Source organism: Lentinula edodes, assembly GCF_021015755.1.
Source record: "Lentinula edodes strain Le(Bin) 0899 ss11 chromosome Unknown C8R40scaffold_12, whole genome shotgun sequence".
In the NCBI taxonomy this organism is placed as follows: Eukaryota; Fungi; Basidiomycota; class Agaricomycetes; order Agaricales; family Omphalotaceae; genus Lentinula; species Lentinula edodes.
This window is the reverse complement of record NW_025764318.1, coordinates 542,793-566,288: the sequence shown is the minus strand read 5'-3', so window position 1 is coordinate 566,288 and position 23,496 is coordinate 542,793. Positions and strand designations below refer to the sequence as shown.

General features: G+C 46.2%; 9 protein-coding genes across 9 annotated transcripts; 4 read left to right on the top strand and 5 right to left on the bottom strand.

The window, feature by feature from the left end:
• Positions 1 to 588: 588 nt before the first annotated feature.
• C8R40DRAFT_1041942 (anthranilate synthase) lies at positions 589 to 3,237 on the bottom strand (the record flags this gene model as incomplete). The annotated part of the gene is made up of 3 exons (XM_046224038.1): positions 589 to 911; positions 987 to 2,866; positions 2,915 to 3,237. 3 exons carry the CDS (start codon positions 3,235 to 3,237, stop codon positions 589 to 591), a joined length of 2,526 nt encoding a protein of 841 aa, XP_046087845.1.
• A 1,073-nt stretch (positions 3,238 to 4,310) lies between these two features.
• C8R40DRAFT_1098546 (uncharacterized protein) lies at positions 4,311 to 5,676 on the bottom strand. Its single transcript, XM_046227813.1, has 6 exons — positions 5,439 to 5,676; positions 5,360 to 5,388; positions 5,228 to 5,304; positions 4,942 to 5,100; positions 4,838 to 4,888; positions 4,311 to 4,775 (listed from the first exon to the last, which is right to left on the bottom strand). The coding sequence occupies exons 1-6, from the start codon at positions 5,593 to 5,595 to the stop codon at positions 4,535 to 4,537; spliced, it is 714 nt and encodes a 237-aa protein (XP_046087844.1). The 5' UTR covers positions 5,596 to 5,676; the 3' UTR covers positions 4,311 to 4,534.
• A 626-nt stretch (positions 5,677 to 6,302) lies between these two features.
• Positions 6,303 to 8,821, bottom strand: C8R40DRAFT_1042132 (alpha/beta-hydrolase; the record flags this gene model as incomplete). The annotated part of the gene is made up of 17 exons (XM_046224058.1): positions 6,303 to 6,373; positions 6,424 to 6,459; positions 6,527 to 6,854; positions 6,910 to 6,916; positions 6,984 to 7,061; positions 7,121 to 7,147; positions 7,203 to 7,414; positions 7,481 to 7,617; positions 7,673 to 7,685; positions 7,745 to 7,879; positions 7,936 to 7,993; positions 8,050 to 8,080; positions 8,143 to 8,196; positions 8,256 to 8,311; positions 8,366 to 8,432; positions 8,488 to 8,502; positions 8,566 to 8,821. The coding sequence occupies 17 exons, from the start codon at positions 8,819 to 8,821 to the stop codon at positions 6,303 to 6,305; spliced, it is 1,581 nt and encodes a 526-aa protein (XP_046087843.1).
• Positions 8,822 to 9,762: 941 nt separating this feature from the next.
• Positions 9,763 to 10,805, top strand: C8R40DRAFT_1024003 (uncharacterized protein; the record flags this gene model as incomplete). The annotated part of the gene is made up of 2 exons (XM_046223047.1): positions 9,763 to 10,330; positions 10,390 to 10,805. Coding segments are annotated over 2 exons (984 nt in total), but the record flags the coding sequence as incomplete, so codon positions are not given.
• A 235-nt stretch (positions 10,806 to 11,040) lies between these two features.
• Positions 11,041 to 14,163, top strand: C8R40DRAFT_114922 (AAAP amino acid permease). Its single transcript, XM_046229531.1, has 13 exons — positions 11,041 to 11,329; positions 11,381 to 11,661; positions 11,743 to 11,801; positions 11,850 to 11,957; positions 12,010 to 12,416; positions 12,468 to 12,640; positions 12,690 to 12,762; positions 12,817 to 12,994; positions 13,060 to 13,239; positions 13,293 to 13,500; positions 13,557 to 13,680; positions 13,731 to 13,768; positions 13,829 to 14,163. Exons 1-13 carry the CDS (start codon positions 11,233 to 11,235, stop codon positions 13,976 to 13,978), a joined length of 2,076 nt encoding a protein of 691 aa, XP_046087841.1. The 5' UTR covers positions 11,041 to 11,232; the 3' UTR covers positions 13,979 to 14,163.
• Positions 14,164 to 14,414: 251 nt separating this feature from the next.
• On the top strand, positions 14,415 to 16,826 carry C8R40DRAFT_115066 (uncharacterized protein). The gene is made up of 9 exons (XM_046229548.1): positions 14,415 to 14,960; positions 15,016 to 15,131; positions 15,190 to 15,310; positions 15,376 to 15,436; positions 15,495 to 15,503; positions 15,565 to 15,754; positions 15,814 to 16,180; positions 16,248 to 16,339; positions 16,406 to 16,826. The coding sequence occupies exons 1-9, from the start codon at positions 14,601 to 14,603 to the stop codon at positions 16,680 to 16,682; spliced, it is 1,593 nt and encodes a 530-aa protein (XP_046087840.1). The 5' UTR covers positions 14,415 to 14,600; the 3' UTR covers positions 16,683 to 16,826.
• On the bottom strand, positions 16,774 to 19,352 carry C8R40DRAFT_1169258 (terpenoid cyclases/protein prenyltransferase alpha-alpha toroid; the record flags this gene model as incomplete). The annotated part of the gene is made up of 8 exons (XM_046231346.1): positions 16,774 to 16,947; positions 17,007 to 17,153; positions 17,209 to 17,431; positions 17,484 to 17,589; positions 17,640 to 17,788; positions 17,839 to 18,822; positions 18,881 to 19,125; positions 19,176 to 19,352. The coding sequence occupies 8 exons, from the start codon at positions 19,350 to 19,352 to the stop codon at positions 16,774 to 16,776; spliced, it is 2,205 nt and encodes a 734-aa protein (XP_046087839.1).
• A 389-nt stretch (positions 19,353 to 19,741) lies between these two features.
• On the bottom strand, positions 19,742 to 20,709 carry C8R40DRAFT_1160066 (ER lumen protein retaining receptor-domain-containing protein; the record flags this gene model as incomplete). The annotated part of the gene is made up of 6 exons (XM_046229967.1): positions 19,742 to 19,778; positions 19,829 to 19,924; positions 19,984 to 20,241; positions 20,293 to 20,449; positions 20,555 to 20,623; positions 20,688 to 20,709. 6 exons carry the CDS (start codon positions 20,707 to 20,709, stop codon positions 19,742 to 19,744), a joined length of 639 nt encoding a protein of 212 aa, XP_046087838.1.
• A 1,206-nt stretch (positions 20,710 to 21,915) lies between these two features.
• C8R40DRAFT_1041860 (uncharacterized protein) lies at positions 21,916 to 23,167 on the top strand (the record flags this gene model as incomplete). Its single annotated transcript, XM_046224027.1, has 5 exons — positions 21,916 to 22,261; positions 22,316 to 22,605; positions 22,664 to 22,789; positions 22,843 to 22,913; positions 22,975 to 23,167. 5 exons carry the CDS (start codon positions 21,916 to 21,918, stop codon positions 23,165 to 23,167), a joined length of 1,026 nt encoding a protein of 341 aa, XP_046087837.1.
• Positions 23,168 to 23,496: the final 329 nt, after the last annotated feature.

Below are 23,496 nucleotides of genomic sequence, written 5' to 3'. Positions count from 1 at the left end.
CGCCGAGAAATATTTCGCAGGTATTGTTCTCCTGATCGAGATAAGATGAGATTTCCTGGGGCTCAATCGACACGGCTAAACGCTGTCTTGCATGTAATAAGTTACTGATACTGCGCGCGCACAGATACTAGTACTATAAACAAACGAAATGTTGTGTTTTTACCCTACAAAAACCACTATCAATAACGGTACAAGAGTTTCGGTTGTCGTTCATTATTGTGCAGCGCATTATTCTGGAGAAATTTTCGATCTTGCACGGAAACAAAACACAATGCGGGAAATTGCAACCGGAAGAAGAAGTCCCGATGATGAACAACAAAAAAGTCAACCTTAACGAAGTGCTGTCCTGTGCTGTCTAGGCCTAGATCTTACAACCCCGGTACAATCCTGTACTCACCGCTGTCATGATAACTTATACCGACAAGTCGCACTGATTGATGCGTATGTGCTCTTGCCAAGACCGTAATTTTCGGATGCCTGACTCCGGAGGCCTGACTGGGCTTGCTTTTACGCTGAAGAACGCGATGCATTACAGAATATCTATATTTTGATACGTATGCAGACTCCCTAAAAATCCCTAGAAACCTTTCAAACCTCCACATCCACATGCTGAGGTATTTTCTCCTCCTGGGCGCCCAGACTCGAAAAGCCCTTCGCACCTTGAATGAAAGCTCTCACTTTCTCCATGTCCTTTCCGGTCTTTTCTGCATTTTCCACACCACCGCTAACATCAACCGCCCACGGGCGAACTTGCGATACGGCCTCGGCGATGTTCGCCGGTGTCAATCCTCCAGCAAGGATAACGGGAAGAGGGTATTTGGAAGGTGTAGTTGGGGAAGACGATAGAGTACCATGTTTTGCATGCCCGTTTGCATACCCGTTGGCGTGCCCGGTGGTGTGCCCGTTGAGATCTCCATTTGTTCGTACCGGGGAAGGTTCTTCAGCGATGTTTCCATTACTTTCTGATGTCGTCGTTTCGACAGAACCTGTAGGTACAACTTCAGGGGCTAGTTCAGCAGCAGCGATGTTGTAGGTAGCGCCGTCCGGAATAATCTCGCCTGCGTCGATGACGCGTTTGGCGAGGTTCCAGTCGACGACTTTGCCTGTACCTCCGCTAACACCACTCCCGTCGTCTCTCATTGAATCGAGAAGGATAAAGTGGTGGTTTCCCCCACGAGTAATTCCGTCTATACCTGAGTCCTTCCCTACATGGAACGCACGAATGACAGGAATAGGGATGTGTCGTGCCCATTCGGTTGGCTCTGAGCCGTGTAATTGAACCATGTCTAAATTGCAGTATGACACAGCATGGAGGATGGTAGATAAAGACGCGTCTTGGAACACACCGACAACGAGAGGTCTGGATATTATCGAAGAGAGCCGGTTGACTTGGGATGTGAACCAGGGTACGTTTAGAGAAGAGTCGTCGAGCGAATTGGAAGGCGAAGGAGTAGGTTTTGATGTATGGATGGCCTCAGAGATACTTTTGCCAGTGTCAAAGTCGATGTAACGACTCGACTTTTTGACGAACATCAATCCCAGCATATCAGCACCAGCCTCTGCAATGAACAACGCCTCCTCCGTATTACGAACACCACATATCTTGACCAACGGTGCTTCGGAGCGCCACTCTCTTGGAGCGAGCTCAGGCTCAGGCAACGATAAAAGCTTACGAATGTAACCCGCAGGATCCTTCGCTCGCATCAAACTTTCCCCAACAAGCACAGCACTAACTCCTTCCGAAGCATACTTCTTCACATCGTCCGCGCTCACTATCCCGCTTAATGCACACAGAAACACGTCCTTCCCTTTAACCATCTCGCTAAGACGGCTGGTTGTAGTCATATCCACCTGGAAATCATGCAGATTCCGATTGTTCACTCCAATGACTTTGGCGGGGAGAGACAACGCAAGTTCCATTTCCTTCGCGTTGTTTACTTCGACAAGAGGCTCCATGCCAAGCTCCAAGCTATATTGGTATAAATCGCGAAGGAGGGTTTCGGAAAGCATGCTTACGATAAGCAGGATGGAATCTGCACCCCAGATACGCGATTCGAGAACTTGATACCGACTAAGGATAAAGTCTTTCCGTAGGATTGCAGGTCTATTTGGCAGATTGGCAACGCTCATACGCGCGTGAAGCATGTCCTGCAGAGACCCTAAGAACCACTTGGGCTCTGTAAGAACAGATATGGTGTTCGCGCCAGCAAGTGCGTAAGTCAATGCCTGGGCGGCAGGTGAAGTAGCGACGGAGATGGGTCCTTTGGAAGGCGATGCGCGTTTAATTTCAGCGAGGAGAGAAGGCCGGTCTTCCGTGTTCTGCTTTAGACGGGGAAGTAAAGGAATTAGAGGTGGTGCAATGTTCAAAGATAGGAGAGTCTGCAAATCGGCGAGCGTAGTTCCTGGAGTCTTTTGTGCCTCAGAAACATCGGCAAGCCGCTGTGTGTAGATCTTATTGAGTATGGAAGGGACTTTTGATTTGGAAGTAGTGCCTTTGTTGGTGACAGGAAGGTCGAGATGGAAAGGGGGGAGTGTGGTATCAAGGACCCGAGCTTCCGGGTTCTCCTCCCAAGAGCCACCTCGGAGGGCAAGGAAGTTCCGCAGAAGGTCGTCACCTCCTTCACTAAGTATACTTTCGGGATGATACTGGACCGATTCTAAAGTGAACTGACGGTGGCGTATGCCCATAATGACACCAGACTCTTCGGAAGCTGCAGTTACCACGAGGTGTGAGGGTAATGATGTAAGGGCCGCGCTAAGGGAGTGGTACCGGATAGACTGAATGCTCTGCGAAACACCCCTGAAGCAACCTCGGTCGTCGTGTCGTATCCGACTGACTTTGCCGTGCATAATTTCACCTGCATATCTGTGAGCTGTTAACAAGAGTGACTCCAACAAAATGAGGATTGCTTACGCGATCGTACCACCATGCAAGTCTACCATACACTCGAGACCCATGCATACTCCTAGAACAGGGACTTTACCTTGAAAATACTCGATAGCTGCATTGGATATTCCAGAGTCTGTCTTTGGATGACCGGGTCCAGGTGATATTACGAGTGAATTAATCTTGAGCTCCGGGAATAACGAAGGAGAGAGAGCGTCGTTCCTAATGACTGTAACCTGAGCACCAAGCAGACATAGTTGCTGGTAAAGATTCCAGGTGAAGGAGTCAAAGTTGTCTATCATGAGCACATCGAGCTGTCCAGTGAGGAAAGGGGGTAGAGTGGTTGCCATTGTGAGATGAGAGCGATGGTTGTCAACCGAGCAATCAGCCTTTTTATTGGGACCTCGGGCGAATGCAATCAGATAGTCACTGACTGACTGAGTTGGAGATTCGAGTCACAGCCTAGAAGTTTTTCCGCGTACGAATCCGAGCATCAATTAGGTCAGCACTGCAATTGGTATAAATGCAACGAAAATTTTGTGTCAAAATCCATCACAGTTAGCTGAAGCTTGATGCAGATGCATTGTTTAGAGGAGTAAGTATTGTCAAAGCGAAATTATTCATGGCTATGACCGGGTCAAGTTATCTTTTTTGATAAACCGTGATGCCGCGGCGGACGCGGCCGTTTGAACTCCGTCATGAACGCGCCCAGACGCGTTAAACCGACAGTGAACAACATCTCACTCGGCCGCTACAGAGCCGCCGTTATCGCAATAAAACAGATAATGGGTCTCATTATACAGACAGTACTGTAGTGACCAGACTGTGCAATGTAAATCACAGCTTCCAAGTACGTTATGAAGGCAGTATAAACTTGGTATATTCAGAGGATGTGTTTTACGCCCAGTAAACTCAACTGCAGATCTACCGGTTGGTGTCGCGCTCGAGATATAGGATCCTTCCGGTCTGTGGCTCCTGTCCATGGTTTCCTGACCGCGGGGACAGCTTGGACGCGGAACTAGGACAGGAGAGGATAGGATTATGAGTAGCCGTTTGAATTCTTTTATCGGACATCCAACAGCAAAGAATGATGACCGGCTTTAATAAAGTAAGTGATCAGTATCTTCTTTTCACTAGTGTACCATCGGATGTCCTTTCGCGATCGCAGGTCTTGACAACGAAGAACTAGAGAACGGGTCTAAAGCAGTTCCACCTCCGAAGTGATTCCCACAAGGTGGACGGAATAGAGTTTGTGAAGATCGTGTCTTAGCTTTAGAGCTTGAGAGGCCTTGAGGAACAGTTTTTAAGGATGAGGCCGTATCTTGTAAGCTTGAAAGTCAATCTCAAAGGTGGTGTAATGATAAACGCTCAAAATTCGGAATCTTGGGGGATCTCTCTCACGGGTTAACCGGTTTTGGAATATCTCTCGGTCTACCCCCGATACTCCCCGACCTACGCAACACTCTTTCCAACCACAAAGCTCAACCTCTCGTTATCGCTGAAGCGCCTTCCTCACCGAGCTCTCGTATCAGATAAAACATTGCGACTGGTTCCAGGTTACAGCGCTCCAAACTATAAGAAAGATATCCCAGGAACAACAGACATGGCAGTATTCAGGCAGTATACTGGCAGTATTTTATATGTGTTTCATACAATTGTGACTGTCAAGAGAGTAACAATCCCATCTGTAGCAATCCCATCCTCAATCCCTGTACTCCCAGGCTGGATTAACCCAGTAATATTCGTCCCCACAGTCGAATAAGTCGTTCCACCGAATGATGTAGTTCCTCCGCTATTGATAGCTGCTGCGCTAAAAAGATCCCTGCCTGTGTCGTACCCATCAGGCGCTGTCGTGTGTCCTTCCGTCACGTTTTCTTCTGTCGAGACGCTGGAGAACAAAATTCAGACCAACATACAATCAAGAGCAAAAGTCATCAGCTCGATACGTACGCCAAAAACAACGCTCCTGTAGGATGCTCCGTTCCATTTTGAACAAACACTCTGCGGTTCGAGTCGGATAGAAGAATCAGCTTTTGTCGCAATGTTCTGCTCACCTAAAATGATTCCCTCCAATCAAACTTTCCAAACATGTCCCAAGGACAGAATCACCATAGTCCTCTCTAAGTTCGATTGTCTGATTCACCCAGCCGTTTCCATCCCCAAGATTGGCAGACTGTGGTGCACCCGAGTGGATCCCGAGGCATTCTGTCGAACTAGGGATGTAAATGTGAGTTTAGATTTTGTACGGACCGTTGTTATCATGACAGTAGTTTGAAGGGAATGAACCATGACGAGAACGTGCAGGGGCATCATGATGTGGAGGAATGAACCAACACTTACAACCCAATTGCCTTTGCGAAATTTACGATCCCGTTCAGCGTAAGTACATCAGGAGAAGATTGCGCTGATATGATCACCTATTGATTCTGTGAATGAGACGAGCAGGGTGAATTTGCGTGTTTTGCAACTCACGTTCAAAGGCTCCCCAAGAACTCCGGGAACTCGTCAAAAAGTCAGCACAGTATGAATAATGATCATCAACCGAGTTCACCTTGATCAAGCATACTCCCTCCATTCAGTAACGGATTGAAGAAGTCTGCGTCGGTCGCTTGACGAGGAGCAACAGGAAGAATCCTGAAAGAGAGTGCGAACGCGGTAGCTGAAAGGAGGGACACAAGTCGAGGGAGCGAAGCCTTGGGATAGAACATGGTATGTATGTACTACGTGGAGTGAAGTTATTCTGCAAGGAACGATTTAGCACGCCTTGGGTGAGGCTTGAAATCCAGCTAGAACCGACGAGCTATGGTGTGAATACCAAAAACTATTTATACGGAGGTACATCTGTCATCGCACGAACTTTAACAAAACAGAACAGGCAAGAAGTCGAAACTGAATTTCATCAGGCGTTCTAGTATGTTTTGTTCCCCATGTGCTTTGATCTGAACGTGAATATTGCAATGAATTTCTCTTCCTCGTTCTCTTGACGAGAGCATATGGGTGTCGCTGCTATGAACTACGAGCTCAAACGTTCGTTGAATCGAAGCCTCGACCTCTGTAACATGTGCAAGAATGTTTTACTATTGGGTGGAAGACATACCACTCAGTAAGGGGTTGAAGTAATATTTCATAGCAGTTTCCCAAGTAGGCCATCTTTGTTACAACCAACGTTTGGTGAATGGGAACTAGATCTGACACCTGTCAATGCAGATGCAGATGTTATAACGCCAATAGCTTATGGTCGTCTGTCCAGTATGCAGTCCGATAACAACATAGTATAACGCTGCTGATGATGAGCTCTTGAAGGAGAGGTATCGGAATAGTCACTAATGAAGGACGATAGTAGCTTGTATATTTGTGGTTCGAGCTATTTTACAGTTAATCGTCTATCTACCGTTCAATAGACATTGTAGTATTTTCACGTGGAAGGGGAGTCTTGAAGACCGAGTAAGAATGAGATGGCATTATAGGCTGCCCAGGGGACGAATTCTAAGGGGAGGTCAGCAATTTCCACAGTGTGTATCACATAGACAACGCACGAGGAGTCATATGTCCACTGTAGTAGAATTCAAGGTCTATGCCGAGCCAAAAAGTCAGATCGCATTGTTACCATCACATTTGAGAAGGGAATTATAAACGTACAAGTAAGCCCACGTTCAGTGTGTTCGTTACCAAACACGCCAAAGTTCTTAACCGTAAAGGTTTCGTTCTCAATGGGAGTCTGGAAGCCTTGCGCCCCATTCCAAGTCATGTTTTGAATGGCAATTCGGGTCCCTTCGGCTACGAGGATGAAGTCTGCAAGACCATGGACGACGACTACCCGTTCGGATTTCTCGATCACATTCGGGAACACACTGAGCATAGAGGCGACGGATTGATCGTTTCCTGGGCGCCCTGCGGCATTCACGTATACTGATCCTTCCGAACAAATATCCCAGTTGATGTGAGGAGCATGGATGGCATCTTGAACCTAGGATGGGTGGAATGTTATTTCAAGTTCGAACTATCCAAAAACCAAGACCTACGTCCGTTCTAAAATGTAGAGCATAAGTATAAACTTGAATCCTCGGGGAGAATACATTATCACGGGAATGCTTACCGGTTGAAGTAGATGAACTGTTGTGTGGATTCTGGGAATCCGAGTACACTCCAAAGACTGGGAAATGTATCTGACACCCTGAATTATCAAGTTCAATACATCTACACTACGTTATGGATGGCAATCCATTAACGTACCTATAAACATCGAACACCGGATTCAACCTGTTCAAATACTCTCAGTCAAAAAGACAATAAGAGTCATTCAATCATCACGTACACTCCAACAGCCTGTTGAATTGGACTGTGTAGTCTACAGCCAGGCTTCAGCGTCCCGAAAGTCCCCTCGACTACACCAGCTGGGAACGGCAACTGCCCAGCAGGAGGATAAGTGACGAATTTGTCGAGGTAGTCAGTATATCCACAAGTGTCCGAAATATTTTGGAATTCAGCCCATTGAGCTTGGGTAAATGGGAAAAGGTCAGCATGAGCCTGACACGATACATTCATTGAGCAATGTTCAGGGAGATCCGAGAGTTTCTGAAAGCCACGACTCACTTGTGCAAAGCGGAGTGCTGGGATCTCATCCTGGACGACATCGTAGGAGAGTGAAGGGTCCGCAATATCGATGCCCTTCAAGTTCAAATCGAGGAGATCTGGGTTTTCATAGATGAAGTTGGCGATGTACGGAACGTCTTTAAATTCCTTTTGGTTTAATCATGAACTACAAGGAAGACGGAATATTCTTACAGAATCCCGCGTACTAGGACAATCAATCGATTGAATAAATATTCGAATGGTTTGACGTGACTGGAAACTCACACTTTCTCCAGAAAGGAAAAAGTCCTTCCCCTTTAGTTCCGAAAAGACTTCGAGGAACTGGCCGAGGAAGCCTACTAGTTGCGCCGCGAGCTCGTCGTCGTTGGTGATATTGGGAGTACCTTGGGAAAATCCAGTCTTCCAGTACACAAGTCAGCAATGTGCCCATACAGGACAAAAGAAATTGGTAGTACCCCAACTGGTTGCTCAACCCATAGCATATGAGCCAAATTAGTCCACGCAAATGGATTTCTGTAAATCGATACGGCCTTAGTAAGTGATGGCAGGTGAGAAGAATTCGTACATACGGAGTAGGCTCGGATTGACCCCAAGACCAAGCTATTTGGAATTCATCAATAACTTCAACGAGAGGTGACGGGATCAAACGAAGTTCTACATACAAATGGGGCCATTTTCTTGTAAGAATCCTTCGAGAGAAGAACAACCGGGTCCGCCTAAGGAGCGAAAGAATGTCAGGCTGAAAACATTAGTATGAAAGTTGCGATTGACAAACCATTCGTCCAGAACAAAAGTTTGTCCCCGTTAGTAATGTTGTTTGTAGGCCAGAACCTCAATTAAAATCGTCAGAGTAAACTCGCCTTCGGCTGGACGTATGTGATTCACCAGAAGAATAGTTTGCGTGTTTCGTTTGGGTCACCGGAGATGGGTAGCAAACCACTCCAAGAAGGGCCTAAGAATCCGATATCAGACAAAATTCAAACCCTTGAGGGAATCGGCGAGCTTACCAGCGTCAAAGTTGACTAGGGTAAGAGGGTGGTGAATTAACGAGAGACTCAGAAGGAACACAGCTAATCTGCGCTTACCATCAGGAAGGCTAGTACCGGGCACGAAGAATTGTTGAGCAGCAGGGTTTGAGAAGTTGATTGTCTGAGGAGGCGCCTGCCTCTTCGACAGAAAATCACTATCAGGTCCCAAAAAGTCGCGCATACGCTTGAGCTGGTCCCGCTGGATCTGTTGCGATTCTTCGAACCCTGGATTCGCTCCTCCGATACCAAGGACGCCTCGAGCGGCGAACAGAGTCGTCACCAGAGCAGCGTATGTGAAATCTAGAAGTCTCATGGAGTCAAAGATACACTCAGTGGTGTTTACAGCTTTGAGTATTAGGAGGGAGGTTTATATACCAGAGGTTATATTTTTGAATATGGTCCATGCGTTGAAAGAAGTCGAAGTGGTGAACAGAAGTATGCTTCAGAATCAATCAGCTGATGGACATTTACTCCCCGATGGCATTATCTTGAAGCTGGAGGCATCTCCGGTATATGACAATGAGTTATGGCATTGACATAAGAGATTGCAAGACACGGGGTACGGGAGGAAGGATTCCTGAATCGCTTTGTGCGTCTCTATGTTGATTAATAGTGAAGGATCCTGAGTTTCGCGTTCAGCAAACACAAATGGTTACTCAAACTCGACGCGATTACGCGTCATCTATGCCACATGTTCATAAAATAGATATGATGATTCGGATACAAACCAAGGCAGAGATTCCCATTGTTCCTGAGCAGTGCAGTATGAGATGAGTTCGGAGTCACGATCGACCACGCCGAATAGCAAAAGGATCCGATGACGCCAAGAAATTGTATTCAAACCGAAAGTAAGATAGGTGCATCGAGGGACAGGCGACTCGTGACAAATCAAGAAGACGGTGCGGCGCGGAAGCTGTAAATAGGAACTAATAGCATGGTGGACGAACCTGGAGGTCTCTCTATTTTCACCGGGAGACTGGGATAGGGCTATAGATGACTTGTAGTTTTGGATGCTTTCTAGGGAGTGATGGTGGTAAGGGATGAGAGACGCGACTGCACAGCCACATCTTTCGTTGTGCATCGACATCAACGATGGGGAAGCGCATCGGATTTTGGAATATCTTTCTTGCTGTCTCCCTAATTTCCCTTTTATTTATCTTTAGCAAGACATTTTCCCTTGTGCGCGAGGGCCGGTCATCCTTGGTGTACGCTCTTGAGTCGGATGGGACAAACACAACTTCCCACAACGATCAACAGATTCTTCTCGTGTCTGGCCTCTTTCCTCTGTCCAAATCCAAGCATTCTGCCGAAGATTATCGATCTTGGTTAACTCTATTCCTTGGGTCAGTGACCACAGATATCTACTTCTTTACCACTCCAGAGCTTGCAGAACTTGTCGCAGATGTCCGCGGAAGCCTTCCAATCATCATAAACACCACCTTTTCAACTCCTTTTGATATCCCACCACTCGCGAATCTGAAGGTGTCCTATGAACGGATGCATGCAATAGACCGCGAGCGTTCACGCCACTCTGCCGAACTATACGCTATTTGGAACGGGAAGCCGTATTATCTGGACGAAGCGGTGAAGAACTCTGAAAAGCAGTATTCGTATGCATTCTGGAGTGATGCGGGGAGCTTTAGGAGTGACCATGTGTATCGGGGCTGGCCGAGCAGTGCCCGTATAGAGGAAGTCTGGGACGAGGGCAGTAGAGTGAGCGGTGTTGCAAAAGAAGACTTGTTGTTCTTTCCTATGTGGGAGCCTCCCCATGCAAGCATGAAAGACTGGCAGGAAGCACTCGGTCCAGTGGATACTGACTTCAGTGAAGGCATGATCCTGATCCTCTCGATCCTACAGTCATCCATGATCTTCATTTTCTAGGCTCATTTTTCGGAGGATCCCCTCAAACCGTTCGCTGGTGGAAGGAGCTCTTCTACCTGTATCACGATTATTATCTCTCTCAAGGCATCTTTGTTGGCAAAGACCAGACGTTGATCAATGCTCTCTTCCTACTCCATCCCTCTCGAGTTATCACCGTATGGGTCTCTGATCCGGATGCTCCTGCGCATCAAGGTCTCGTATCGTCCATTGAAGGACCTTTGGGAAGCTGCGGTGATAACTGGTATTACTATCAGTTCTGGCTCTCAGACGTGCACACCCGGAATCAGATGCGCAAACTGTGGAACTCGAAATCGTGGTTTCATTGGTGGAAGGAGCGTAGTACTTGCCGCCTTACTCGGACTTTGTCTATCAAAGACGTATTAAATCACCGCTTCGGTGCCAACTGGACCCCTCCTTCCGCGGCACTCGCGCCCTCCTCAGGAAGTGTACCCTCTTGAAGGATCTGCTCATCGTTCACTATTTTCTATATTGAGACATTGTCCAATATCGTCTAATCTGTAAACTTTAATTATGTACATGGCCCTTCTATGGCGAGTTCTTCGTTGGTTGAAAGCTTGAATGATTTGTTCCTGTAAAGTGGTCAAAAAAAGACTAAAAAAGAGGATCAAGTTGGTGTAGTAGCTTATGTGTTGGAGCTTGAAGTCAGTCTTGGGTCGGGTCGGGACCTCTACATAGTTTGGACCAGGCTCCGCTTGAACCAAAAAGACCGGCCTCATGCTCTTTCAATTGGTTTTTCTTTTCTTACATTCTCCTCTCTTCCTGTCGACGACCAGAAATATATCCTACTAAAGGAAATCGTCTGAGGCCTGGTTTTTGTCATAAATGTCGAAAAGCCAAGTTCGAAAAGATGAGCCAGGGGAACCAGACGATAATACCCAGTGGATTGCTATAGAACCACAGCGGACAGATGCTCCCCATCGTACGTCTTCCCAGTTCTCCAAAGAACATGACAATCAATCTGCAAACATAGCCCCTCTGGCATCTCCCAATCCACCATCCTTTGACGAATCACAATTTGATGTTATTCTTCGCCGCCAACGCGTCAGACCGCCCCTCGGACCTTCTCGCAAATCAACCACCATTCCTTCGCGTTTCCTGAATCTCTCCAATGAATTCGAGTTTGCTGGATGGGGATCATTCATCAATCTCCGGTTAGAAGCCTCTGATTACGAGGCGGGAGAGGCTCGAATCAAGATGAACGACGGGATGAAAATTCTTGGCCAATTCACTGCTAGTGCACTTGCTGGAAATGTTAGTTTTCCGCATACTATGAATTTCTTCTTGTCTTCTATATGCATTTGCCATTGACTAACCCTTCTGTCTTGGTGCTAGGCCGTCCTTGGAAGCGTGTTCTACGCCCTTCCTGCGGTTGTGGGAGTTGCTAGTGTTTAGTGTGTACAAAAATAACGATTCCCTCACCATCTAATATCTATCAATAGCTCTCCGATTTCCTTATTTATCGCCACATTGACCCTCTTCGTCTGGCGTCCCATAATGGAAGAACTTGGGTCAGCATTCCCTATATGCGGCGCTCCCTATTCCTACCTGTACGATATTTCCTTCTCTCTTTTACCCTCGTCGGCACTGAGCCATTCCAAGTTTAAACATATCTAACAAGAGTCTAGCTCTCCTTGGTGCCGCCCTCTTGTTCCTCGATTTCGCATCCACATCTGTTGTCTCAGCAGCCACGGCCACCTCCTATCTCGCTGGGGAAGTTGCGTTACCTTTTCCGGAGTTCGTTGGGACTATTATCGTCCTATTGATATTTACAGTGGTCAGCTTGTCTGGGATGAAGGAAAGCGCTAGAGTCGCACTCTGCGTGCTTACTCTGCACATGGTCACCATGACTATCCTAATCATTGCTGGCGCTGTACATTGGGCGAACATCGGGAATGGCCAAATCATAGAGAATTGGCATAATGGAAAAGCTTCGTCGGCTTCCGAAGTTGCAAAGCAGATTTTCAATGGATTCTGTCTCGGAATGTTGGGACTCACTGGGTTTGAATGTGAGTAATGATATTGTTACTACCTTGATTATAAAACTGATCCTGTCGTAGGCATACCTGCCTACATAGCGCGAATCAAGCCAGGCCGTTTGCCCCTTGTCCTTCGCAATCTACACTATCCTGCTATTGCGCTAAATTGCGTATTGATGACTCTGGTTTTAGCTATCGTCCCACTAGAGTCTATTCTGCAAGGTGACAACATATTGAGTCTGCTCGCCGAAAAGGTTGGTAACTGTTTCTGTATCATCTCGAGTACTAAATAGTCCCTTCTAGACCATTGGAAAAGGAATGCGGTCGTTCATTGTTGTGAATGCTATCATTGTGCTCTGCGGAGGAGTACTTACAGGTATGAGTCCCCAAGATGTGTTTTGAACATGATTGATATCCTGTACTTACGCAGGTATCCTCAGCGCCTGTGAACTTCTGGAACAGCTCACTCTCGATCGCATGATTCCTAAAAGTTTCTCCCGAACCATGCCTGTGACAAATTCTCCCTACATTTCAGTCATTTCCTTCATTGCTTTCAGTGCAGCCATTTATGCCAGCACAGGGGCTCAGTTGAGCATTGTTTCAAAAATGTGCACAACCGTTCATCAGTAAAGCATTCCAATGGAAGAGCTGAATTCCGTTCTCTCTTTCCTAGGTTCTCCCTCGTATGGCTGGTTGTCATGTCCTTATTTCCTCTTGCCCTTCTCTTGCTCAAATTCAATAGAGGTCGTCTCCTGAGAACACCTAACACTCCATTTTGGGTGGTTTTACTTGCTTTAACGTTGGTTCCTGTTGTTTTTGCTGGCAACGTTGTTGTGGACCCCACAACCGCGGGGTATGATAAGCCCTTTGAATGCACCCGCTATTACTGATGCTTACATTTCACAGATATTTTGCAGTGTATCTAATCGCTATCGTTTTCTTCTTCTCCGCCACACAAAACAAAACCCGCATCTTGAAATGGTCTTATGGTATTTACGATCAATTTCCATCATTGCATAGATGGTCTTTGACCAAGTCTTACGGAGAGAGGATCATCAATCTTATGAGGACTCTCAAACGTCAGCCAGTGGGCATCCTGGTCAAAACAGACGAAGTGAGTATTCAATCCGTATTCGAGTATTTCGATGAGAATTCGAACACCTGTGTCAGATAAATAACCTGTTTCATATGATACTGTATGTGCGCGACAATGAAGAAACAGCATGCGTCAAAATTGTCCATTTTGTCGATGAGGAATTTGGAGTACCTTCAGAACTAGAAGCAAATGCCCGAAGTATGCGTCTCTACCTTCATCTAAACACCAGTTTTAACTCGAGTTGTTAGTCTTGGATGAGGCCTTTCCCGAAATAACGATAGATCTCGTAAGTCGTCCGTTGAACACCGTTTTTTCTTGATTTGAGAATATCCGGAACTCTATATAGATAATAGTGACTGGATGTTTCAACCCTATCAACGTTGCAGCACTGGCTCACCGTCTTAATATACCACCTTCTTTGATGTTCATGAGCTGCCCGGGGCCTACATTCAAATATAGGGTGGCCGACTTGGGAACAAGGATAATAACATTGTAGAAATATAACTGAATGAGCGAAATATGGCTAAATGCAGAGATATATGACTGGACGGGTGCTGAACACTACAATCACTGAAAAACCCCTAAAACATGTACTGTTAGCATGCATTCAGGCAGATGTATGGGCCGATACTGTACATACTGTACATATACAAGCAGATGGAGATTGACTAGGACTGTTGAGCTTGCATAGGACTGGGTGTAAAGCAAGGACATTGCAGTGCAAGATTGAGTGTTTCCAACTAGTCAGAACTGTGGGAGGTGGAGAAGACCAACTAAACCTTGACTTACCCTTCGAAATTTTTGTAAAGAGCCTTACTGGCAATAATGTGTATGATTCACCGAAATTGGATCGGTCAAAGCGAGAAATACGACCCACGTGGCTATGTGCTATAATCGGAGATCGTCCAGGCATCATCAGGCTGACGTGGGTGATTACTTACATACATATATGCTTTTGAGCTTACCAGCTGTTTCATTCACTAGATGCTTAACTGCCTCAGGGCTGGCTTTCTCTCACGCAAGGAGGTTCCAAGGTGGTCTCGGTCTTCCTCTTCTGGTATAATTTTGATGTGTGTTTTCAAACGCTCATTAACCTGGGCGAACTTCGACCTTACAACATGTCTCTTACTCACTTCCTCATAATATGTTCTCCGTTCTTTGGACATGTGCGTCCAATCTTTGCCTTTACTATGAATCTTTTGGTGATGTATCCTGAGCTTCACATAACTTATGTCACCACTGGAACAAGCACTTCGGGGTTGTCTCCTTCATTCGAGCAGGAAATGACGCTGTATGGGCTTCAGGACGAACCTCGCTCGCGCTTGCATTTGGAGCTTTTAGGAGAAGGCAAAAAGGATTCCCTGGTGGAACAAATGGTCTCGTTATTTGCCTTGATACCGGCGTTTCTGGAAGAGCTCTTCACTCCCGGAACTCAGCAATCGACTTTCAAACAGGTGCCTTCTTTGTCAATCATAGACGTATGTCTTTCTATTGTTCGTCGATTATTTGGTATTGATTTTAGTTCGATATTAGATTTTGGCCTTACCTTCAGTCGACCTCTTGGATAAGATTTACTTTTCAAAATGCAATACATTGCATAAAATACCCGCCTTATGCTACTCCCCAACGAACGCGGCCACTTTGAATCTGTGAGCTCGATTCGGGAAATTACACAACCGGCAACCCTTTACAATCTATTCGTGTCAGATATTGGCTGCGCAAGGAAGAATATCCTGAAACCTTTTGGAGACCGATTTATTCACAAGCGGAGAAAGAAGTGGAGACTGGCATATATGAGAATTTGACAGTAGATCATGTTGCATACAAGGTTCGTACTTCGACAATGGCTTTTTGTCTTTTAGCTAAACGCAGTTCAAATAAATGGAATTGAAGATCTGGTGTAGAGCTTCTAATATCGATGCCAAAACAGTCAGCCTACCCCCGATGCATCATCGTAGGTTGAATTTTGCACTTCCATAACCACAAGCTGATTAGAAACTCTCTTGTCACAGATGAACTTAGTGTGTAACTTTTCTTGTCAGTGTCAAATTGATTACAGCTGAAGGCCATCTATATTTGCAGACCCGCAGACGGATTCACTGGACACCAGCGAAAGCTCGGTAGTTGTTTCCCAAGCGCAATTAGCCATATCAATCACCAATCGTATGGACCGACTAAACGGCTTCATTATACACACCACTCCAATTATGGAACCAGGGGAAGCGGAAGAAATGCAGCATATATCGCCAATGCACCTTTTCTATCATATTGGGTATGAATCTTTGATCAAGTATGCATCATAGCCAGTTATTTGAATTGTGTTGTTCGTAGCCCACAGTATCCGGAGACATGGTGGACTGATGGAATACCCACGGAGGTGCAAGTCCTTTCTACCGAGGATCGAAAAGTCGTATCTTTCTTGGATGACATGCTCGACCGCTATGGAGAGAACAGTGTCGTATATATCAGCTTTGGGACTACCTTCCTTCCTTCCAACGCCCCACATTTATTCGATGCACTCTTGAAAACACTGCTCGGTGCAGAGCCGCCTCTGCCATTCCTGTTCGCGGGTGCCATTAACAATAAACTGCTGACGGCAGATCATCGCGAGGCAATCCAGAAGTCTGGCCATGGACTATTGGCCGGGTTTGTTCCCCAACAAGCGGTGTTGAAACATAACGCGACTGGATGGTATTTGGTGAGTACTGCCTAGAATACTAACTCGGAAGTTGTGATGTGGATAACGGATGATAACATTGATTAAGTGTCATGCTGGTTCAAATTCTGTTTCCGAAGCGTTTTTGAATGAAGTCCCTATGATTCTGTGGCCATATACTATGGATCAACCTCTCATTGCGTATGTGCATCCTAAAGACTAAGGACAGTGTATTATTACCCACGAAAACCCATTCTCTTCCATCAGAAATCAACTCTCAGTCAGACTCAAGCTTGCATATGAACTTGTTCAGGTGCGGAATGGTGAGAGCATTGGTCGGCCAACACATCGCGGCTCGATAGTTGAAGGAACGCAGGAGGCGATAGAAGAGGAGATGAGGGAGATATGGAAACTAATGAGAGGCAAAGATGGAGCCGAGATGCGACAAAGGGTCATCGCTTTCAGCAAGGCTATGAAAATTGACCACTGGCAAGGCGCTGCGCGCAAGGCAATGGAGGGGTTCGCCACATTCCTGACGGAGTGATACACCGATAGTAGATGTAGATTGTATGTACACCTACATATCAACAGTAGTAATGAATCTTGATAAATCAAACCCGTCTCACAGTCTATGATCAAAAAGAACCACCATCCTCTTTATCATTTGACGACTTCTCATGCAACTTCTTCAGATACCAGTGTGCTTTCCCTAGCATCCATATCGGGAATGAGAATTTAAAGTTGGGATACGCGATCGCGCAGTTCTTGTTGAAAACACCTTCAATAGCTTCTTGAGCCCACGACCCATCCTGGAGATGAAGTATGAAATTACATGAGCGGCATATCTTGTCGGAATTCAAGCACTTACAGGAAGCTGCCTATCCATCACAAGCTTGACGGCTTTCTCCAAGGGCTCTGCATACGGATAGCCAGCGTACATGAGAGCCATTGCTGCCCAACAGGATTGAACGACTTGGGAATCTTTATGTTCGATCCAGGCCGCCTGCTCGCACGACTGAAAAAGGCAAAGCATGGGCAACAGATTTACCAGCAAGTTCAGATCCACGTACTTTATAACTCTCTCCCCAACCTCCATCTGACCTCTGCTTGCTGATCAGAAACTCACAAGCCCGCTGAGAGTATGCGCTGTTGCTATAATTCTCTCCGACGAGCGCCAGGGACTCTGTGGCAAACATCGTGGCGTACGTGAAGCATATTCCCCATGAGCCTACCCAGCCCCCTTCAGGCTTTTGTGCTTTGTGTAGATAGTCTATTGCTCGTCGTATGGTGATGCTTTACCCATAAACACATCAGCTCTGCATAGCAAGATGAAGGATTAGCTCACTCTATATCCCCAGAGCGATAATCAGGTACGTGTTTCCGGAAGATGGCAAGTGCTGTAATGACAGATGTGGTACATTCTGGGTAACAGAATTCTGTCATAATATCGCCTGAGGGGAACGACTTTAGTACATGTAGCAATTGATAGACCGATATTCACCGAAAACTTCAGCAGGGTTCAACCATTCGAGCCACTGTGGGCCTCGAATCAGCTCATACGAAGCAAATCCGCCATTGGGATTTTGAAGGGAAAGCATTGTGTCAACGGCCCAGCACATTCGTTCCTCGGATATGAGTTTAGGAACGAAACTAAGACGGTTGAGAAACAATTTGGCAAAAGAACGTGACACAATACATACTCGAGTCTTTGTAGGTAGATGGCCGATTTGAGGCCTTCACCAGTACAATCACTGACTGTGTAGCCCTGCTCTCTTGTGCTGAAACCCCATGCACCTTTCGTTCGATGACGAAAAGCCTTTTCGAAGTGTTTGGGATTATCCAGCATTTGACCTTTCTCTAACCAGTCGAGCGCTTTAATTAACTCCCCCTGATTCTCTTCTAGGTCCGCCAGTCCAGTCTCGACGACAGCCTGGGAAATGAACGCAAGGTCCCAAAGTTGGCTTCCGTTCGTACCACACATCATCATACCTTCAGCCCCGAGCCACATGAAATCTGCCCGCTTTTCGGCATGCAATTTGAATGCCTCTGACTCCCTCCCTTCATTATGTACTCGTGCGATTAAATTAAACATTTTGGAGACTGGACCCAACGTCTGGTATGCGGTGTTTTCGTCTTCCATCACAATGAGGTCGTAAACCTTTTGCAAAGCGAGTTTGCGTAGGGGTGGAAATGAACACATTTCGTACGATGAAAGAGCAATATTGATGCCATCGAATATTTTGCTGTGGGGTGCGTACAAGTCTGCTTCGGAGACATTATTACGCTGAGCAGGCCAGTCAATGGAATAAAAATTCTGGGGGTATAGTTCTTCCCTCAAAGATAGTATGAGGTCGTTCTCGGGAGCAGAGAAACGTACGCCATAGAGATAGGACATGGGTATATACACATTCCGGGTATGAATCCACCATCGGTGTGGATGGAAAGGTAATTGAGTAGGAAGAACGAAGAGCTCCGGAGGGACCGGGTTGTTTCCTGCCCAGTCGTACACATTGAGTATAGACAGCCAGAATTTTCCCCAAGAAGGAATAGCACAAGCACCGCCGAGCTTGTGTAGTGTTCCGCGAGCCCTGATACAGACCGGGTGATCAGCGGATACACCAAGAATACGAAGAGCGGCGTAGTTGAGTGCAGTACCAAAGACTGTCGAATGACCTTCTACGTGGCTGAAGGATGAATGTTTAGTAAGGGAATTCAACACGCATGATAACAAGTAACACGTACATTCCCCAACCACCATCATCTGGGTGCGCTCGGTTCATGAGATATCGAATCATTTCCCCGCGCTCTTCATCCTTGAAACCCATTCCAGACACATAGGATCCAATCACTAAACCGGGAAGTAGAAACATTGGTCCTCCATATTCTCCTGGCCAATGACCATCGTGAGCCTGCAGGTTCTTATAAAATTTATAACCATTTTTTGCAGCTTCGAACGCGTCTTTCGCGGGACTCAGCTTCGGCAAGTCCTGACATTAGGGTTCAGTGCATATTTCATTGGCAGTGAGCTTATACGTACTGTTGGCAGTCCTATCCAGAATTTATCGACCGTGTTTTGTGGCCATTCTTGAATTTCCTCGTCGGTCTTCAGATAATGCCAAGTGTGTCTACCATTGTCATTCACCAGAAGTCTCCAGCGGGAATAGTCCGTGAATGACGCTTTACACGACTCGGGTACACAGATAGGATTGTACATGGAGGAAAACTGAAGCCTACTGGGAACATCGTTTTGTGGATCGTACCATATATAAAAAACCGGTATTATGAACAGACGCGCATCTGATAGACCCCAGGCGCCCTGTAATTCCGAATTTCAATTTGACGGGAGTTTCTAGGCATACACCCAAGTAGGCTTCAGCTACATATGGTTCATCACGGTTACATGTAACCTTAGACTTTAGTCCTCTTGGGATATAGATGGAAAACTTGTAAATAAGATGACAACCAGGCCACTTCGGTTACGTTGATAGCCTCGAGCTTTGCTTGAGCTGTTCCGGGATTTCCTTAATATCCAGCTCTCCTCGCGCCAACACATCTTGGCTTCTTTGAAACCGGCCGTCTGTATTAATTACATATATGCTAAACTCATGCAGGAAGTTCGAACTTTTGTCCTTGGAGTACTCTGGAGTGATGAGTCAGAAAAAGTAAAACACCAGGAATGACGAGACGCACTTTGTAAAATAGATGTAGAAGAAATCTATATATAAGCCAGTTTGCACTATTCCTGCGGTGATAGCGATGGGATCGACAACGCCTTCGGAGAAGTACCTGGTGAAGTCGTACAGACTCAGAGACAGAAGAAGGAAGACCCAAGACACACTGCTCACCGATAAATCCAATTTGGAATATATAGTGCCCGATATATACCCAAAGCCGCAAGGTAGTGGGTAGTAATTGTCTCTGCCTCTCCAGTTCGTTGAAGCATGAATAGCTGGGGGAGAATTGCTACGGATTCCAGGAAAATCGAGAACGACCAAAGAATTTCTGTGAACCAGAACTGATAATTGAATATCAGTGATAGGATGACACAAGGCCCTATCAAGTACTCGAGTCTGAAAGTGTCAATGGAGGGATCATTCGTGGGTCTGGACGGACACGTCAGAAAATATCAGCGTAGAAATAGCAATACGACATACCGGTATCGGAATTTCATGAGGTACAATATGTAGCAACTGCTTCCAATGAAAAAGACCTTCATAACCGTGTTGTAGATCGAGATGAAACGGAAGAATAAATCAAGGTAACGGGCGACGAAAACTGCAACGTAGAGGGCTTGAGTTTTGAAGGAAATGCCTATGTGAAAGGCGAATCAGTGTCTTGCATCGTTTCTGACAGGGCGAGGAAATATTTTGGACAATGGCGGCGGTAGCCATAGGACACAAAGTGTATTGAACGAACCTCGACATGACCGTGACGTTCGAATTTTATGCACAAGAATGAGGATGGAAGCGAGATGCGACAAGTCACCTATATTTGCAGTGATTCGATTTAGCTTTAGCTGACTTGCACTCGTATTTGATGGAAAATATACCCAATAAACGGAAAAGATTCATGGCGACCAAGTGAGCGAATTAAGGTAAGAGACGTGTTCGATACACTCGTGTTTAGGGCGGCTGACTAAGCAATTGGCCTCTTTCCTACACACACTCACTACCAAAATTCAGTTTCCATTTTCTCGACCTTCACGGTGAGTGTTTCAAACCTATATAGTCTCAGAATGATGCTCTAGTAAAAGGGTCGACTCCTTCCCTCTTCGTTTGCTGAGAAAAGGACCCATTTACCCTTCGATCGTCATCAGTATCCCGAACCATTTAAACGCGTCTTTATCCTCAATGAATCCTCTAAAAATCTCTGAGGCTCATTGTAAGGCTGGACTCACATTCATGGGCTCCATACATATAGGCTGCTACGGTTCAAAGGCCTATACCCTGGCAGCAAAGGCGGAGTCATACAAAGGGGGATGGTTGCGGTCAGTCCGTACCATCTTCAACTGTTCGTAAGCCGAGCTCGCGAAGGACCAGTACAACTCTTCGCTGAGTGGTCTCTGGTGTGGTCATTCTCGAACATACAGCCCTTGGTGCATGTCATAAGTATCCGGACTAGAGCACAACGTTCGTCGTATGTGGTTACATGCATACAATCTGTTGGTATGGGGTGTAATTTTGGTAGAATCGGGAGGGTATTTTGGGTCCTTTTTGTATGCTCTTGAGGGTTGGAGATATGAGATTGAACGTGATCCAGAAGTCGGATCCTGATTATCGATTTTTTCTTTCTAATTTCTTGGGATGCGTATTGGTTGGCTGATTTTCACACTGTAGACTTGTTCCTGGAAGACGGCATGAATGAAGGGCACCAGCGATATAGTTCAGGACTCATGTTAACAGAAAAACCTTGTATCATACATTGGTCAAAATATGACGCTCATTGCTTATGATACGATGTTCGCGACTTTTTAGTACGTCGTGCGGAACTCCTATCGTGTACATTATTGGTTGTAGATTCGTTGCTGTTGTTGCCTTCACAACAATCACGACGAAGTTCGCGTTCCGTGGCAACAAACGATTAACTGATGGAAGCGACAACAAGCACACGTATCTCCTTCCACCAGTGTAACTCTGTGTAACTGCTCTCTTGGGCTCTCCCATCTTCAGTCCACCGTGGATCGCTGTGTAATCAACACGTCCGTGGCGGGACCACAAAGTTTGATTTTTATCGCTTTCTTTTTTCCTTGCCGTTCTGGCCACTCACTTTCGTTTCTTATGACGGCAGTAGTCCGTCTACTTGTTTCGTGGTGGCTGCTTTCCCTTATTTCGGCGCTGGTCTCAGCTATACCAATCTTTCCTGCAGCACCTCACATCCTCGCAAGAAAGACGGATCCAGTGATATCTCATTCAGCGAATGGATCTGTTATCATATTGGATCCCTCCACCCAACAGACTATTCCACAAGGACCCGGTACTGATGGAAGTGGCTTGGGCTTCTCCCTCCCGGCTATAGTTTGGATCGTATTTCTACTAGCGATTGGCGCACCTCTGGCTTTGGCAGGTATCCGGGGCTGGAGATGCACTACTGGTGTTGCTATCGGTTTGGCTGTTATCGTTTGTTGTGAGTTTGTTGTTGGCCCCTTCCTTTATGCAGTTCTTCAATGCTTTTCCCTAGCTTGGGCTGCTATCATCAATTCCGTTAATCAAGTCGGGATCTCCGACATCCTCCTTACCTTGATCGTCCTTGCCTTAGGTTTTCTTGGCCTGGTCGTTGGTGTCTTCGAATTTTCCCGAATGATAGCTATGACATTACTCTGTCTCATCGGGGGATTATCATTTGGTGTGCGAATTACTTTATTGAAAACGAACTTGTTGTTTTCAAGTTTGGGATTGAACTGGTTGATCATTGTGGTGTTTGGTGTGGCGGGAGGCTTGCTGCTTATTTGGACAAACAGAATCGCAATGGTACGTGTTTCGTACATCTTGTCTTGCTTGTACTTATCTGATCACTCTTGTATTACAGTTGATTGCTTGCGCAAATGCTGGCACCTTCTTGATGTCCCTCGGGGTTGATTTGATTTTCAACAAACAGTCGGGACTTAGTTTTGGACTGAGATCGCTCTTCGACTCGAACGACAACCACCTCGCGGTGAGTGTGCTCGGTGCAAACGGTTCAACGACATTCGTTCATCTTCCCAACAGTACTTCATCGAAAGAACTTACCGCCCGACCTTATCTACCAGAATTATCCTCATCGCTTCACTAGTCTTGACGTACGATATGGTCTATCACATTCGAGATTGAGAAGATGGCTGACACTAGTCACACATATAGACCTGCTTTCGCCTTCGCTCAACACTTGTTATTCAAGCAGCCATTTACCAGAAGGGGTCCTCCGCTGTCCGATGACGACCTGTGTCTCAATTATCCAACTGAAGACCTCAGCGCCAACAGGGCCACTGCGTTCTTTTCAGGAATTTGGGATGGCGCCAAACTCAAAATGAGCACCAGTAGATTCAGTGTCTAATATGAATCTGGGTCTTTTGCTTTCTACTGTATACACTCCTTTCACCCACTTGCGCATCCGCTTATCCTGTGCTTCATCTCGCATCTGATGTCAAACAATGTACTCCCCAGCCTACCACACAGAGACATCCTGCTTTCGGTGTATGTAGTATGTACAACATGTACACCTTATTCTTACCCGCCGATTCGCTTAATACATAAGACAAGACGGGCTTGTATTTCCATTCTAGTGTGCAGTATTCATACACATTGGGTCAAAATACAAAAGATTTGTACTTCAGCTCCAACTCAAACTTCTCGCCCTGGCGTAACTGGAAATCCTCGGCGGAG

What these genes read in the sequence shown, in the direction of transcription:
- C8R40DRAFT_1098546 (XM_046227813.1), bottom strand. Translation starts at nt 5,595, where the DNA reads ATGTTCTATCCCAAGGCTTCGCTCCCTCGACTTGTGTCCCTCCTTTCA. An exon ending in AGGGAGTATGCTTGATCAAG is followed by an intron (nt 5,389 to 5,438) that starts GTGAACTCGGTT and finishes CTTTTTGACGAG; the next exon opens with TTCCCGGAGTTCTTGGGGAG. An exon ending in TTCTTGGGGAGCCTTTGAAC is followed by an intron (nt 5,305 to 5,359) that starts GTGAGTTGCAAA and finishes CAGAATCAATAG; the next exon opens with GTGATCATATCAGCGCAATC.
- C8R40DRAFT_114922 (XM_046229531.1), top strand. Translation starts at nt 11,233, where the DNA reads ATGTCGAAAAGCCAAGTTCGAAAAGATGAGCCAGGGGAACCAGACGAT. An exon ending in GCGGACAGATGCTCCCCATC is followed by an intron (nt 11,330 to 11,380) that starts GTACGTCTTCCC and finishes CTGCAAACATAG; the next exon opens with CCCCTCTGGCATCTCCCAAT. An exon ending in CCGAAATAACGATAGATCTC is followed by an intron (nt 13,769 to 13,828) that starts GTAAGTCGTCCG and finishes AACTCTATATAG; the next exon opens with ATAATAGTGACTGGATGTTT.
- C8R40DRAFT_115066 (XM_046229548.1), top strand. Translation starts at nt 14,601, where the DNA reads ATGTCTCTTACTCACTTCCTCATAATATGTTCTCCGTTCTTTGGACAT. An exon ending in AACGCGGCCACTTTGAATCT is followed by an intron (nt 15,132 to 15,189) that starts GTGAGCTCGATT and finishes TATTCGTGTCAG; the next exon opens with ATATTGGCTGCGCAAGGAAG. An exon ending in ACGCGACTGGATGGTATTTG is followed by an intron (nt 16,181 to 16,247) that starts GTGAGTACTGCC and finishes ACATTGATTAAG; the next exon opens with TGTCATGCTGGTTCAAATTC.